At 41.8% G+C, this 14,854-nt stretch overlaps 3 protein-coding genes across 3 annotated transcripts; 2 read left to right on the forward strand and 1 right to left on the reverse strand.

The window, feature by feature from the left end:
• Nucleotides 1–1,475: 1,475 nt before the first annotated feature.
• Nucleotides 1,476–5,193, forward strand: si:ch211-149k23.9 (germ cell-specific gene 1-like protein). The gene is made up of 6 exons (XM_068759336.1): nt 1,476–1,671; nt 3,707–3,889; nt 4,150–4,197; nt 4,338–4,490; nt 4,606–4,717; nt 4,821–5,193. Exons 1-6 carry the CDS (start codon nt 1,476–1,478, stop codon nt 5,191–5,193), a joined length of 1,065 nt encoding a protein of 354 aa, XP_068615437.1.
• A 1,626-nt stretch (nt 5,194–6,819) lies between these two features.
• On the reverse strand, nt 6,820–9,263 carry rcvrn2 (recoverin 2). Its single transcript, XM_068757949.1, has 3 exons — nt 8,883–9,263; nt 7,291–7,402; nt 6,820–6,908 (listed from the first exon to the last, which is right to left on the reverse strand). The coding sequence occupies exons 1-3, from the start codon at nt 9,261–9,263 to the stop codon at nt 6,820–6,822; spliced, it is 582 nt and encodes a 193-aa protein (XP_068614050.1).
• Nucleotides 9,264–12,195: 2,932 nt separating this feature from the next.
• LOC137914354 (transmembrane protein 100) lies at nt 12,196–12,618 on the forward strand. Its single transcript, XM_068757961.1, has one exon. It carries the CDS (start codon nt 12,196–12,198, stop codon nt 12,616–12,618), a length of 423 nt encoding a protein of 140 aa, XP_068614062.1.
• Nucleotides 12,619–14,854: the final 2,236 nt, after the last annotated feature.

The following is a 14,854-nucleotide window of genomic DNA, read 5'->3' on the forward strand; positions in this document are numbered from 1 at the left end:
ACCGGAAGTAGGACCAAGGCAAAGCTCCACGGTAGGTGACCGTCACTAATTACTGAGAATACAGGTGAACTTATGAGTTGTTTGATAAGAAAATGAATGCTTTGCAATTTTTTTGCATCAACAAAAATCTAACTATTTAATTTTTTACAAATATAACAAACGGTATACATAATATAATATTCTTTAGGTCGTGGACTGATGGTCAAAGAAGTCAAGGATTTTGCCCTTGCATTAGCTGGAAAAGAATAGGCATTTTTATTTCTTTCATAATTGCCTCGAGTTTAAATATTTTGGAAATGTAACGTTTGTCTTCTTAAAGCCTCGATTGAGCACTCAGATATTTACTGGAACTAATGTCTAAAAGTCCAACAACGTCAATGTGTGCCCAGTTTCTAATCAACACCTTCATATTTGTCCAGACAATAATGTCAATTTGAATTTCCCTAAACTCCAATGTGCAATTTGATGTATTTTTTGTCAATATATTTCAGCTAGCATAATCCATAAAGTGTTGGTTCTCATGCAAATTACTGATCGTGCTAAATTCACTTAGTTTAAGTAATTCTCTGCTGTGTTTATGGCCTGACAGTGAAATGCCGCCTAAGAAGAAGTGATAGAGATGGCGAGAAACTATAAAATACACCAAACACAAGCAGATTGAAGCAGATCACCAAGGGTTCCAAGCAAGCAATTTCATTTCCCCATTTAACTTGTCTTCCAGGGGGTCCAGCCGTGGAGGTCGTCATGAGGAGGAGGGTCAGGCCTGAGCATGCTGATCAGGAAGCCGTTAGATATTAGCCCGGGTCACAGGAGCGCACGCGTTAACCCAAAACGATTCCTTGTAAAAACAGTGTCAGGTAGATGTATAGCATCTGTCAGCATTACATGCCACCATATGGACACTCTGGTGAACACCTGTGTGTGTCCCAGTCTTCCATTCAATCTAATATTAGTGCCTTTTGATGGATCCGATACACAACTTCTAATGATGCTTTTTAGTATTTTATAAAGGATGTATGGCCACACCCACAGGAATCAATAAGAGGATATCACATTAACGCTGTCTGGCCAGGATACTGTCCTCACCTCCTACTGTTTTCTCCCACTTTGAACCATCTTCCATCTAAATCCCCCTCCTGCATTTTTTTTGGTTTCCATCTGTTCATCTCTCTTTCCACCGATTCTTATATCCCATCTTTTAATCACGCTGACTGCACGATATCATTTTGTCATCTGTGTTTTCTCATCTTCTGTCTCTAGTGTTACGTCACATTTATCTTTGCTTTCCATTTAAACCTGGCAGCTCATCAACTTTATAAAACCACCCCAAAGCATCTGTCCCACCCTCTTGGCTCCATCTCTGACTGCAGTCACCCCCCCCCCCCCCCCCCCCATCCCGTTTCTCCTTCACCCATCTCTCTCTCTCTCTCTCTCTCTCTCTGGCCTCCCCTCACCCTCTCCTCTCCTGCGTGGCCATGCTGGAGGGCATGTCCCGTCGCTCTCGCTCCCTGCTCTCCCTGACCTTGACCTCTCTGGCTCTGGCACTCTCCATCCTGGCTCTCTGCACTTCATACTGGTGCGAGGGAACTCACAAGGTGGTCAAGCCGCTCTGCCTGTCTCCTGTCAAAATGAAGAACTGTGGTCAGAACAACAGCGAGCCTTACACCACAGGTACTTGACTTGGTCTTTCACCTTCCCACATTGAGAAGTGTTTTCTGCAGTGTTACTGTGATCCATGTTGTTTTAATCTTTCTGTGGGTTAGGTAATTGCTCTAACTGGTAATAGAAGCACATTTGGATACCTAATTTCTTTTTCCAGTTTTACAAAGCAACGATTATGTGACAATGATTTGTGTCCCGACAGATCATTTAAACAAGCAGGCAGGGTGGAGGAGACTAGTTAACGCTTAACAATTAGAACGATGCTTATCCAAATGGAATGAGAATTATTGATGTTGCATACAGTTTAGCATCTAATAACCAGATGTCTTCTATGGATTTTTGTCATAGAAATGCAAAGGAGCAAATAAAATGTATGTTTTCTCTTAACAAGAACATACAAAGCATGAAAATACCAAAAGATATGTTGACCGTAAAGAGACGTCATAGGAAAAACCAGTTCTACTACACTGTGAAAGACCTGCATCCAAATGTATATAAAGTGTATATGTATAATGTATATATGAATATGAAGGGCAGCACAGTCGTGCAGTGGTTAGCAACGTTGCCTCACAGCAGGAAGCTCACGGGTTCGAATCCAACTTGAGGCTTCTCTGTGAGGAGTTTGGATGTTCTCCCCGTGTCTGGGTGGGTTCTCTCCGGGTTCTCCAGCTTCCTCTGACTGCCAAAAACATGCAAAATGGACGCATTGATTACGCTAAATTGTTTGTGTTGCCCTGCGGTGAACTGGCACCCTGTCCAGGGTGTACCCCGTCTCTTGCCCGTAGACTGCCGGGATAGGCTCCAGCACAACCCGATCACGGATAAAGCAGTTAAAAAAAATGGATGTATGAATAAATAAATAAATTTGAGGATTCAGAATTTTGTAAAGCAAAACTTGATGAGTTTTTCCTCATTCTGTAAGAACAAAGAGACAAAGCCTCATGAAGACGTTAGTCAGTAGTGACTGCAAAGCATCGCTGTGTTGTAGCATGTTTGCAGACATGCCAGTCGGATTTATGTATTTATGTAAAAAAAAAAAAAAAAAGGATTTATGTATTGATTCTACGTGCCGTCAACAGAGATGTGATGTTTTCCTGGCGTTAGAGTTTAAGCCTAATTTAACTGATGAGTTATCGTTAGGCTTTGCATTTTGCATTTTTCCAAACCAATAATCTTAGCAGTAAAACAAATCATCTCATGCATGGTCTCCATCTGCAGGTTATGAAGTACAACAGAAGTGGTGCAAAACCTTGCTCGCTGACCAAATATCTGTGTGACAACCAATGGCAGGAATCAACCTGACCGCACCCCTCCCGCCCCCGCTTGGATACTGAATGTTCTTGTTTTGAAATGTCTTTTTTTATCCCTTTTTGCCCACACCTTAGTCCTGCAGTGAACTTAATTATGGCTTAGTCCAAATCTCTGGGGGTGTGTAGTGAGCTCCCAACACTTTATTTATCCATGGAGAGGTTTACAAGATTAACAGCTCCTGCTGTATAAAGCAATCAGTTTAGCTCACTAAGCGTACTTTGTGTATACAGAAATATCTACCTTCATAGCATTGGATGCTTCTAACCCAGTTTACAAAACACACATAGAATCAAGGGAAGACAACTCGGTGGCTGACGAAACCTGTATGTGACTGCAAAACTTTATTATGTACCGGTACTGCATTTTTAGTCGGTGTGTAACAGACTGGCAGGTGATTGGAGCGCTCATTCTAAAGTCTTCTTAATGATCTTTCTTAGTGATTTTTAGTATTTCAAATCAGACGTCATATAGTTTCCATTAACACAAACGTGCATGTTCAGTGTGTGCTATTTACTTTATTACGATTTAATGCAACATGTCCTCATCAGAATCAGTCAGGCAGACCAAATATTCTGGGTCTTTAGCAATAAATACAACTCCCATAATGACCTGCAGTTTTATTTAGAGAACCACAGAGACAGAATAAACATTTGCAATTTAGCTGATGCCCAGTAAGCAGCAGCAAAATCACCTGAGACACTCCACTCGTTTCACCCTGTTGTCCGCCACACAGAGGGTCCCACGCAGAACCCCTTCAACCGGACCATGTCTCCATCCAGGAGGGACGAGCTGGCCAGGATCAGACAGAGGCAGCTGGCCAACGCCGTTCACTACATCTGGGAGACGGGAGAAGACAAGTTCGCTTTCAGATACTTCCACACCGGCTTCTGGGAAAGCTGCGAGAAAGACAATGATGGTGGGATTTGAATGCACGACAGCAGCTGCACTTCATCAGAATGTTAGCTCCACTTCTCCACAAGGAGGAGGCGGGGGGTGGGGGATTGATGTCCTTTGACCACATCTTTTGTCCTTTGACCTTTGGCCAAAAATGTATCAATCCCTAATTTATCAATGGCTTTTATCAGCTCTGTGTGATTTGTTTTTCAATGTCCAGTCAAAGAACACTGCTTTCTATCTTTTTGCTTATTTGAATCTGTATTATTTTTTTTGCAGCAGGGGAGATATGTCGAAGCTTTATTGACCTAACACCTGGAGAAACACAAGGTGAGTTGTAAGTCAGTGATTGGCTGAAATATTAAAACTATTAAATATATATTTCTTTGACAGTGTAAAAAATACTTTCAACTATAAGTTTCCATGGAAGATCAGTTCACGCATCGTGTGTGTATTTCCTTTCATTGCAGGCGTTCTCTGGCTGTCGGTGATTTCAGAGTTTACGTACATCGGTCTGCTGGGGATGGGCTTCTTGCTAATGTGGCTGGAGGTCTTATGTTCCCACAAAGAAATGCACTCACTCAAAATCAATGCCTATGCAGCTATCTGTACCGTGTTATCAGGTGAGACTTTCAACCATTTTCACAACACTAGAAGTTGAAGAACCTCCTCCCTCTGTCCTGCGTGTTTTGTTTTCTAGCCTGTTTGGGCTTTCTTTTGTTTTATCTCCTGTGGAAGGTCTTCTTGGAATGGTTGCTCATATGATGTACACCACGGTATTCCAGATGACTGTAATTGTTGGGCCCAAAGACTGGAGGCCTCAAACCTGGGATTATGGCTGGTCATTTGCGTATGTAGCCGTTCCTGTATTATACAAGGATAAGTCATCATTCACTGCGATTGGTCGTTATTCCTTGTCTTTTTTTATAACTCTTTATCCCATCGGTTTCCAGCCTTGCCTGGGTGTCTTTCAGTTGCTGCATGGGTGCCGCTGTGGTCACACTCAATTCCTACACAAAGACGATCGTCGAGCTCCGTCACAAACAGAGGCTCCGTTTGGAGGAAGCCAGAGCCACCACACAGGCCCCTTCCTATGATGAGGTTGTTCCAGGAGGCGGGCTCTACGCGGTCAGCGGCCTCCTGCAGTGTCCGGACGGTATGATTGATGTGACGTGGGCGTCGAACGGCAACGTGGTTGGAGTGGGAAACGGGGATGTACCGACACTGGTTTTGGTCGGAGGCTGCGGGACGGAGGGATGTGAAGACTGCGAAAGAGAGATGGGCGAGAATGAGATGGAGGGTTACCGAGTTGATTCACCTTGTTAGGGGGATTCTTTATTTATCTGTCAACAAAAAGACACAAAGAAGACGAAGGGACGAGAAGGCACCGATGCCCTGCTGGAGGAGGATCAATGTGAGCAGACGTCTTTTTTCTTCTATTCCAGCTGGAGCTTTAATGAAATAATGAAATCAATGCAGATGAAACTGTAAAAAAAAAATGATACGCGTAGATCACAATGACCTGCAGGACTATGTTTTCTGGGTAATTCTCAGTGCCTCATGATGGTGAAGAAAGTGCACGTCTCTATATGTAAATTCACACAATGTTTATTTTATTGTTTATACATATTAACATGTATCAGAAACCTCAATGAGCTTTTCATCTCATAGACGGGACAAATGATTTTCTGACAGTTTAACAGAACGGCCTGTCCTTCAGAGGGAATGTACGACACGTGATCACCCGAGTGGGACATTGAAGACTTACTCTTCTTTAAAGTAACGTAGTCTCTTTTCACAAACTTTGGATGGATGCAACGTGCGCAACGTACGGCACGGACAAACTCACACCCATAGAGATAGAAAGATTACAGAGATTTTCAAAAGTCTGCTCTCTGATGTTGAACAGAAGATTACGTGTAAACCAGTAATCCCGAGTTGGATGGAGCGATGGCAGGCATGCGATGGGGTGGCGATGGCGACGGGTGGGGGGGTAAAAGGGATACAGACTGAACGCACACACACATATGCTAATCTATTTTAACAGCAGCGCATACTTTCAGGGAAGTCCTTGTTCAAATGGGTTTTACATTGTGGTATTTACATTTACCTTAAATGTAGGTTAAATTCCCTGCCAGTCACGTCTAAAGAGGTTTTTTGAAACCCAAACATTCACTCCCAACCCTGACGTTGAAATCTGTCTCTCTTCAATGGCCAATAATTCTGGAATGAAGAAAATGGCTGGAACTCACCTTTTTTTCCTGGTGAAAGAGGAGACTTTAATCTGTCATTTGGCACGTTTGGTGTTTGCATAGTCATAGTAACGAATATTCTGTGGGGCTTAGAAAATCGGGCACTCAGCACATATAGCTGCGTTGGAAATGGCTGGCACTGAATGAGTTAAAGATGTGGGATAATCCTGGATTTACAGTCTGAAAAAAATATATTTAAAGGTCTGAAGCACTGTTGTGTATTTTGCAAAGACAAGCATAAAAAGATGAATTTATTCTCCTTTGGTAAAGAGAGGTGAGTCATTTAGCTGTATGAGAAACGTTGAATTTATTGTACAGCGAATAAAGAGCAACCGCTGAGAGCTACTGTGTCTAAAACATTTACAGTTCTGTAAAAAAAAACTTCAATCAGCTAATATTATATTAATAGAACCTTTACTTTACATCTAGAGCCAAGTTTAATTTCAAATATTTAAAACATATTGAGTTAAAGTTAAATATACGATACATCGCCAAAATGTATTTACTATAAATCTATGCTTTAGTGGTACACATTTTATAAAACTCTATTCCACACCTGGCCTTTTTTTTATAGTTTCTATAAGAACGTGACACAATAAATCAAAGACACTGCAAAGAAGAATATTTACACAGATGGGTCGAGCGGGGCCAAAAGGAGGGAGTCTAAGGAGAGAACGAGGAGAGTGACATCGGAGCACGTTTAGTGTTTGAGCGGTTCGTAGTGGATTAGACGCATCGCATTCTCATTTTCAATCACTCCTTTGATGAACTCTCCTTCAGCCAGTCTCTCTGTGGAGGGGAAAAAAGAACAGGAGATGTTAAAGCGGAATGACAGGATATAAAGTATGAAGTGGGAGGGGAAGATGAGGTTAAATAATAACTCTTATCTAAGAAATCCCGTCTTATCGCCTGCGTGTGTGTGTGTGTGTGTGTGTGTGTGTGAGCATGCAACTCCAGGCTGTTACATACTGTACAATGTGATGCTGGCATGAAACAAGTGGTTGTAGAGCAGAAGATTGTGAATTATAATTTCCACTGCAGGATGTAAGAACAAATGATGAGGAAAGGCACTAAGGGCTTCTGCTGATTCGCTCTCTCTCTAATGTGCGCATATCAAGATAAAACACAAGGTTCTATATCCGCATGCGTTTTTACATGTTATTTCTCTCACCATTGTCTTTCTTTTCGAAGCAGGCCCACAGCTTGTTGGCTCTCTTCTCGGGGGTGTTCTCGTCCCCCGGTAGCTTGCTCTGGTCCTCTTTGGGGATCAGCTTAAATATTGCCTAAGAAACGGTTGGGGAAAAAAGGTTGGAAATACATTTTTGCAAGATTTCTCTCAAACAAGTAATGTAGCGAGCATCAGCGTAGCTCGTAAAACAAATGTGTGCAAGCCTCTTAATTCAGTTTTTAATTTTGCTTTTGATTTGGCGGACTCTCGTGTTTACTTCCTGATTGCTGTCACAAGATATGCAAATTCTGCACAGTTTAACTGGATGTGACCAAATCAAGTAGGCTGTCTACTAAATGCAGCCAGGAGAGCGAACCTTAAGGGCCGAGCATGCAATTAAAGAAATCCCCTCATTGCATTAAGATGCCTGCAAGTGGCACCTTCAGGCCTGTGTGTGATTCCTCATTTCTCATTCTGTACTTGGCCACTTGGAATTCAGCAGATTGGAAATAACTGCGCACTTTAGGTTCAGGTCTGTATTTGTGTGTCCCACTTTAGAGAGGAAGAACTCATCTCCCACATTTAAGACACCAAGATTAACATGGATTAGTGCCAAGACTCAGGCCACAGTCCAAATACCGAGATGTCATCTTTTTTCTACCAGGGCTGTCCCTCCATCTTGCCCCTCTGATCCGATAGTCCATGGAGTTCAGACTGTGAACTTGGAAATGATAAGTACCTGCGGTTATTAAAAAACAACAACAATTTACCTGATCTGGATTCAAACAAACATATATGGACACCGGTTATAGAAACGATGTAGTCACACCATAGCATTGAATTATACTAATATATATATTTTAGAATTTAAATCCCATATTTAAAACAGCTCTTTATGTAATAATGATGTTGTATATGGATTTAGACCAGTTGGCCAGGAAACTAAATCCCATTACAATGCCAGCTGGATCCTCGGCTGATCTGTTTAAACCGCTTACATTTCTGTTTAATTTGCTCCGGAACGTACAATCTCTATCAGACTGAGCTCTGATCATGTGGAAAATAATGGCAAACAAGTAGTATGCAGTAATTAGCATGAATGAATCAAAATGTGATTAAAAACCAGGGGTGACCAGTAGTTCTCCTGGTAGAGCAGAATAGGACTGCCATCATCTGAGCCTCTAAACCTATAATCATGGAGATTATCAGGGGTTTGAATCTCAACTAGGACGAGCTAATTGGGCTGCTTGTTCCAACCGAGACCGACATACCATAAGAGCGATGCTCACTTTGCAATAAGGAGAAAGTCGTTTTCCTTAAAGGTGCAATAATTATTGCTCTATTGCTCCAGAATCTGGAACTTTACGGAGGACAGAACTATTTTTTTAAAATGTAATCTTAAAGTCAAATAAAACGTTCGTTACGAAACCTTTTTTGAAGGCACAATAATGTTCAGCAATGTGGCACACTAAAAAGCCTTTCTGTCTTTGACACTTTCTAGTCACTATAATGTGATCCTCCAAATGAAGGGATAAATGTTGCCCAAAAGGGTCAAAGTTGAATTAAGATCTCATCCCTCCTGTCCGACCCCTCACCTGGCAGATCTCCGTCACTTCTGTCTTGTTGATGTATCCGTTCTTGTCTACATCAAACAGCGAGAAGGCCCACTCCAGCTTCCTGGTCGTCTTCCCAGTGGAGGTCATGTGCAGCGCGATGATGTACTCCTTGAAATCCAAAGTGCCATCGTCGTTGGTGTCAAAGGAGCGAAACACGTGTCGGGCGTAGCTCTTGGCGTCGCTGTCGGGGAAGAAGCGGGTGTAGATCTGCTCAAACTCCTCCGGCGTTATGCGTCCCGTCGGACACTGCTTCTGGAAGTTCTCGTACCACTGGCAGATCTCATTTTCTGTGAATTTGGTGCTGAGCTTCAGGTCCTCCAGGATCTGCTTTGATATCGCGCTACTGGTTGCATTTCCCATGGCGGTTGATTCTTAGTGTCTTCTAGTGGGAGATTTCCGGCAAATACTTGCCACTTGAGTTTTTTTGTCCTCTTCCTGTTCCACTTGAACCTTGTTGAAAGTGGTGATTTCAGAGGCCAGAGAAAAGTGTCTGCAAGTCAACAAAGTAGATTTACAGTTGTGAAGCAGTCTAGATTAAATCCTACATCAGATTAATGCTCATCAATGAATCATATTGTTAGGATGTGTAAGGAAAGCTTACTTGCGTGTTGAGTGTAGCGGTGATTTCTGGAGAGTGCCTGTCTCGACAGTAAGACAGTGAGAAATGAAGAGAGCACGGGTAAACACACTCCTGCTGTGGTTAATGCACTTAGTGCAGGATTTAAGGTGGCTGAGCTCTTGACCACAATGAACCCCCAGTTTTTTTTACTTTTGGCTCTGGACGTCTCGAGAGTACCTGAGTGATGAGGTCATACTTCTGTTAAATTATCTATGAACCCGTTGGTATTCTGCTTGTGGTGACTTCATAATGGTTAATAATTTAATGCTAATAAATCACCAGAGATTCCGCGCACTAAGTGAATCCCTCTAATTAGAATCCTATTAATGGTATGGAAACATTTGACGACAATGAAAACCTTTTTTTTTTAATGCCAGTAATTTTCAAAAGCTGATCCAGGATGGGTTTTCGCAACCAGTCTTGGGTCTTTAAACAGTCTGAGTGCTATTTAGGTAGTGCCATTTCAATTAGTTTACTTGACCACTGACATTTAATTCCAGACTACCATCTGTCCCAGCAGGTTAACTCCCTCCTCCCCCACCCACTTTTACCTCCAATCCCTTACATTATCGCCTCTCGTTTTCTTCGTGACCTCATTTCCTCCTTCCTATCCAACATGAGCGATGTTGATGATGAAGTCCTCCTTGTTTGTTTTTCACTGAACCAAACAACCAACAGAACGTCTGCTTCCTCACGGTTTTGGTTGAGGGCTGTCCCATCTCAGATTCTGACAGAAACAAACATCTTCACTGATGTGAGCTTTTCTGCACATTCCCTTGTAGTCCCGTCTCACACCTCTTTCTTCTATCATTTAGTGCTTATTCAGCAATTTTTTTTCTTTACGTCTGGATTGTCCTATCTGTTGTTTCTGACCCGCTTCGCATGGAGACCTATGGAGGCTATAACTGACTGCAGATTACTATTTGTAGAAGAATGCACACATCAACATAAAACATCAATAACACTTTGACATGTGCTGCTTTTATAACATTGTATATCTATAATTTATGCTCTATTTTTTTTTGCAGCAATAGTTTATTTGCTCCAAAACTATTCACAGTAAATCCATTTATTGGATTACAAATGCCCTTCCCCTTCCCACCCAATCCAACATTTAGCCAATTACCATCATCCTCCTCCTCCTGTGAACGTCGCGGCCAATAAGAATTACTCCCTCCTCTTCATAAAACAATGCCTGAGATGTTTTTGCTCAAAATATAGCAGCTAACAATGTGTGGTTATACTTGTGAAGGTTTTACCCGAGCCGAGACAGCGATGATTCGTAGCATAGCCTAACAACTACAAAGCATGATGACACAATAATTAAAGTATTTAGTCCTAATACTATATCTTTGTAGCTATTATGCTATTTTGCATGACTAAATATGATATAATTTCCTTCTGAAGACAATAAAATATACATGAAATAAATAAATTGTGCAGCCACAAATGGTGATTTGTCAGATGTAAAAATCAACCCATCTAAAAATAAATGCATTTAGGTCAGTGGCTCTTCACTGGCAGCATCCCAGTTGGCCGGACAGCACCACCACCTGATGGTGTCAAACGTCTCTTGTGTTACTTTACAGATCTGGGGCCAGCTTAATGTCAGCGCTGAAGTGTATGCACAGTAAATCAGCCTCACTCGGTGTATAAATGTATAATTTGTGTGTGATTAAAATGGGTCACTGTATTTCTCAAAGGGATAAGGGTATTTATAAGATATTCCATCGGCAGCAGACAATCTTCAATGAAGTCCATCCTCTTCATTCCAGATTTAGTGACAAAAAGAAAGCAACTCATTCTACAGGGTTTTAGGACTGGTGAGAGAAAACTCGCCCCCACCAGCAGTGGCACAAGAATTGGGAATGTTGAACAGGAAAATGCTTTTGAAAAAGAAAAACCCACTCCCAGCCTAAACAATGCTTCGACATGGCTCGGATTTGAACACTGAAAAATGGAGAGGAAATGAGGAAGGGAGTTGTTTCAAGATAATTATCTGCTAATGCGTTAAAATGATGCTTAATGACAGACAAGCACTTCCTTCTGAACACAAGGGGAGAGAGAGAGACAAACACATGGTGACAACGATCTTGAAAATTGTGAGCGCCATCTTCTGAGGCCAACGTTTGTGACGTATAATAACAAAGGTGGACGCACACACACGCACACACACTTTGGCGCCCTGCTCCCATTTCTTCACCCATTGTCCAGGGAGAAAGTCAGCAGGCTTTTTAGGTGTTCATTAAAATCACCTGGGGAAAAAACAAATCTCTTGAACTACCAGGATCCTTTCAGAAAAAAAACAGTTCCCATCAGCATCTAAGCTTCTGAGCCAACATCGAGGTAAGTAGCCCGATGCGTGTTGTATGAAATACAGTTTGGCTGCCACAAGTTAGCATCGTTAGCAGCACATTTTGATTCACAGTTATTTTACAAATGCAAATCTGAATTTCTGGGCAAATGCCCTTCAATTGAATATTCTATCCCAGTGAAGTAAAGAGTAAATACATTGTTTAACTGCTGTAGCTGTACAGTCATGTGGATTCTTTTATTTTATTTTTACAAAGAGTCTGGACTCTGAAAAAAAAAATCCACAATTTAATAATGTTGTGTTGTAGGAGAAAGAAAGAAAGAAGAAGACGCAGAGATCCATATAAACCCTGACACAAGATGGAAGAGCTTGATCCTTCAGCTCTACCAGATGTCACTGCTGCCGTCACCTACGACCGTAAAGCCGAGGCAGTGATCTTACCGGGGGGGGTCGTCTCAGTGACGGGACTCACCACGATGACTGGGGGCGCTGAGCTGTCCTGTGGATCCTGCATGCTGGCCTTTGGGTTTTGGGGAACCCTGATCGCTTTCAGTTGTGTAGCTGTGGGAATATGGGATGAGATGAACCAGTCCAGAGGGGGAACCTCTCACCTGCTGGTATTTGGATTTGTGATTCTAGGCTTCAGTTTAATGGTGGTGGGGGGTGTCGTGGCTTTTTATCTTCTGACGAAGAAGAAGAGAAAGATGAAACGGAGGGAGAGAGAGGAGGGGAAAGAGGTGCTTGTCGCGAGTAGCAGGGTGATTAAAACAGTCACGGTATAAAAGGTTAATGCCAGAATGTGAGTTAAGGAGCCGGATTCTAAATGGACTGTGTTATACAATAAACTAACGGTCACTCGAAGCCTAAACCACATCCGTGACACTCCTCTCTCTATGCCTGCTGCTCCCTAAGCTGTGCAGAAATGCAACTCCTATTTAGTAACACTTTAACTTGTAAATTATAGTTACTGGTTTCATTGTTGTAAAGATTTTACATGCAACACCTTTTGAGAAACGCCTGTGTTTGCTTGTATTATTACAGAGTCAACTGCCAGACAGTGTGAAATAAAATGATGCTGAGCTATTGATGCTGTTATTCAAGTAGCACTGCGCAACTCTTCTTCCACCATTCCATACCATTGTGTGTTCTTTTGCTCTCATTATTTTCTATGTATCTCGTGCGGAGTATGCAATAAATGGACCATGTGTAAACTGTGTGTTTGTGTGTGAGTGATGGAGCAACACAAAGCCAAATAGAGAGAGGGAAACACGCCAGGATGAAGACATGAAAGGAAGCAAACGTGTCTGGATCACATTCTTGCAGATGAAATTGTTAGATATTTTTTTAGTAATGCATTCACGCTTACAATGCATAGGCCACACCAATAATCTTAGCTGCTTTATTTCTATATACGTTTTAGTAATCACACACATATAATAATCACATATAAATCATGGAACATGGTTAACTGATACATGATAAGGATAAATTAGGGCCCATCCCAGGAGGAGAGTGTAAACGCCCACTATAAAGATCATTGCCGTCTGGACTCTTCTAGCGCTGTATTTCCTTACCAATTTTGTAATGACTGAAAACACGCGGTAAATTTATTCTTTGTATAATCCTGACTATCATTATTGAATATACACCTCCAATACGAGAGAAAAGAACCGAGGGAAAATTGAGAAATCTAACAAAATGTTTCTTGTTAAAACAGCCACCTTTAACTCAATTGAGCCTCATTTAAAAAATAAAATAAAGAGTTTGTGCAGCCCCATAAAACACACACACACACACAGGGAAACATGTAAACTATACCACAGAAAAACAGACAAACACAAAGGGAGACGACAGGAGAGCAAGTGGGGTTAAATGTATTAGTATCGCCACCTGCTGGTCTTTAAACAAACTGCACCCTATCACGTCATTCCCAAAGCGGCGTTCAAAAGCTGTCGTCGCTTTTAACCTTTTCTATTTAACTTTTCGCAAACTTTATTGACAATCATCGTGCACAGCGCAAATATTGCCACCTGAGAATATTCTGAACAGTCACTGAGAGAGAAGCGATAAGCGGTGTGGAAGTTCTCAGGTATGTGCGGTATTTCGACAGGTATCGCGCGTTACTCGAGTCACCTGACAGTCCGCTCCGCTGCGACCTCTTTGGGTCACGTGTCAGAGCTAAAGTTTCAGTAAAGTTTTTTTTTTTTTTACGTTTCGAAAACAAAACGACCCCCAAAACCCGCCTCTTCCCTCCTCCAATTGGTTACGCACGACAAATACGGAGATCTGATTGGCCGGAGGGCGGCCTTGTCTCCTGCTCGTCAGAACCAAAACAGGATCCCCTTCTTGCAACTCGTTTGTGTATAATTAGTGTCATCCCCGAAGAGGGAGTGAAAAGAAACCTTTAAATTTAGTAAGTTAAGTTAGAAAGAAAGTGAAACACCAGAAGGAGTCGTTTGTTACGGTAAGTCTGTAAAACGGCGGTCCATGCAGGCTTGTGTAGTTCAAGTTACAACTTGTTAACTTGCTGCCAAAGATCTCACGGTGTCCACTGTCAGTCGCGTTACTTATTTATATTAGTACTTACTGTATGTCTTTGCAGACCCTTCACTAGTTCTATTTAGCTAGTTAGTGAACGCCAACCTTTTGGGGAACGTAACCTGACGTTATTCTTAAATTTGTCGTCTTTACATTTCGCCAATTGAAAGCTTTGGAGCTACAACCCTTTCGCTGTGGTTCTGCAGCATCTAAGGAATTGTTGTTGTTGTTGCTATTATGATCAGTTAAATTACTGTTTTTATTGGTTAATAGTTTGATCGACGAGGTCCAGGGAAATAAACACACATCTTGGGGTTGCATGTTTTTGCTTCCAGCTGAAAGGTATCCATACTTTGGTTTTCCTTTTACAATCTCACAACTAATTTAGTAATCGAATTGATGAAAAATGTTTTGCATGAGGGGACATTGTGGTCAGGATTCATCTACAGCTTTTATGCTTTTCTGACAGTCATCATATGA

Source organism: Brachionichthys hirsutus, chromosome 3 (assembly GCF_040956055.1).
Source record: "Brachionichthys hirsutus isolate HB-005 chromosome 3, CSIRO-AGI_Bhir_v1, whole genome shotgun sequence".
Lineage (NCBI taxonomy): Eukaryota > Metazoa > Chordata > Actinopteri > Lophiiformes > Brachionichthyidae > Brachionichthys > Brachionichthys hirsutus.

What these genes read in the sequence shown, in the direction of transcription:
- si:ch211-149k23.9 (XM_068759336.1), top strand. Translation starts at nt 1,476, where the DNA reads ATGCTGGAGGGCATGTCCCGTCGCTCTCGCTCCCTGCTCTCCCTGACC. An exon ending in CTGCGAGAAAGACAATGATG is followed by an intron (nt 3,890 to 4,149) that starts GTGGGATTTGAA and finishes TTTTTGCAGCAG; the next exon opens with GGGAGATATGTCGAAGCTTT. An exon ending in GATTATGGCTGGTCATTTGC is followed by an intron (nt 4,718 to 4,820) that starts GTATGTAGCCGT and finishes ATCGGTTTCCAG; the next exon opens with CCTTGCCTGGGTGTCTTTCA.
- rcvrn2 (XM_068757949.1), bottom strand. Translation starts at nt 9,263, where the DNA reads ATGGGAAATGCAACCAGTAGCGCGATATCAAAGCAGATCCTGGAGGAC. An exon ending in AAGTGACGGAGATCTGCCAG is followed by an intron (nt 7,403 to 8,882) that starts GTGAGGGGTCGG and finishes ACCGTTTCTTAG; the next exon opens with GCAATATTTAAGCTGATCCC. An exon ending in CTTCGAAAAGAAAGACAATG is followed by an intron (nt 6,909 to 7,290) that starts GTGAGAGAAATA and finishes TCCCCTCCACAG; the next exon opens with AGAGACTGGCTGAAGGAGAG.
- LOC137914354 (XM_068757961.1), top strand. Translation starts at nt 12,196, where the DNA reads ATGGAAGAGCTTGATCCTTCAGCTCTACCAGATGTCACTGCTGCCGTC.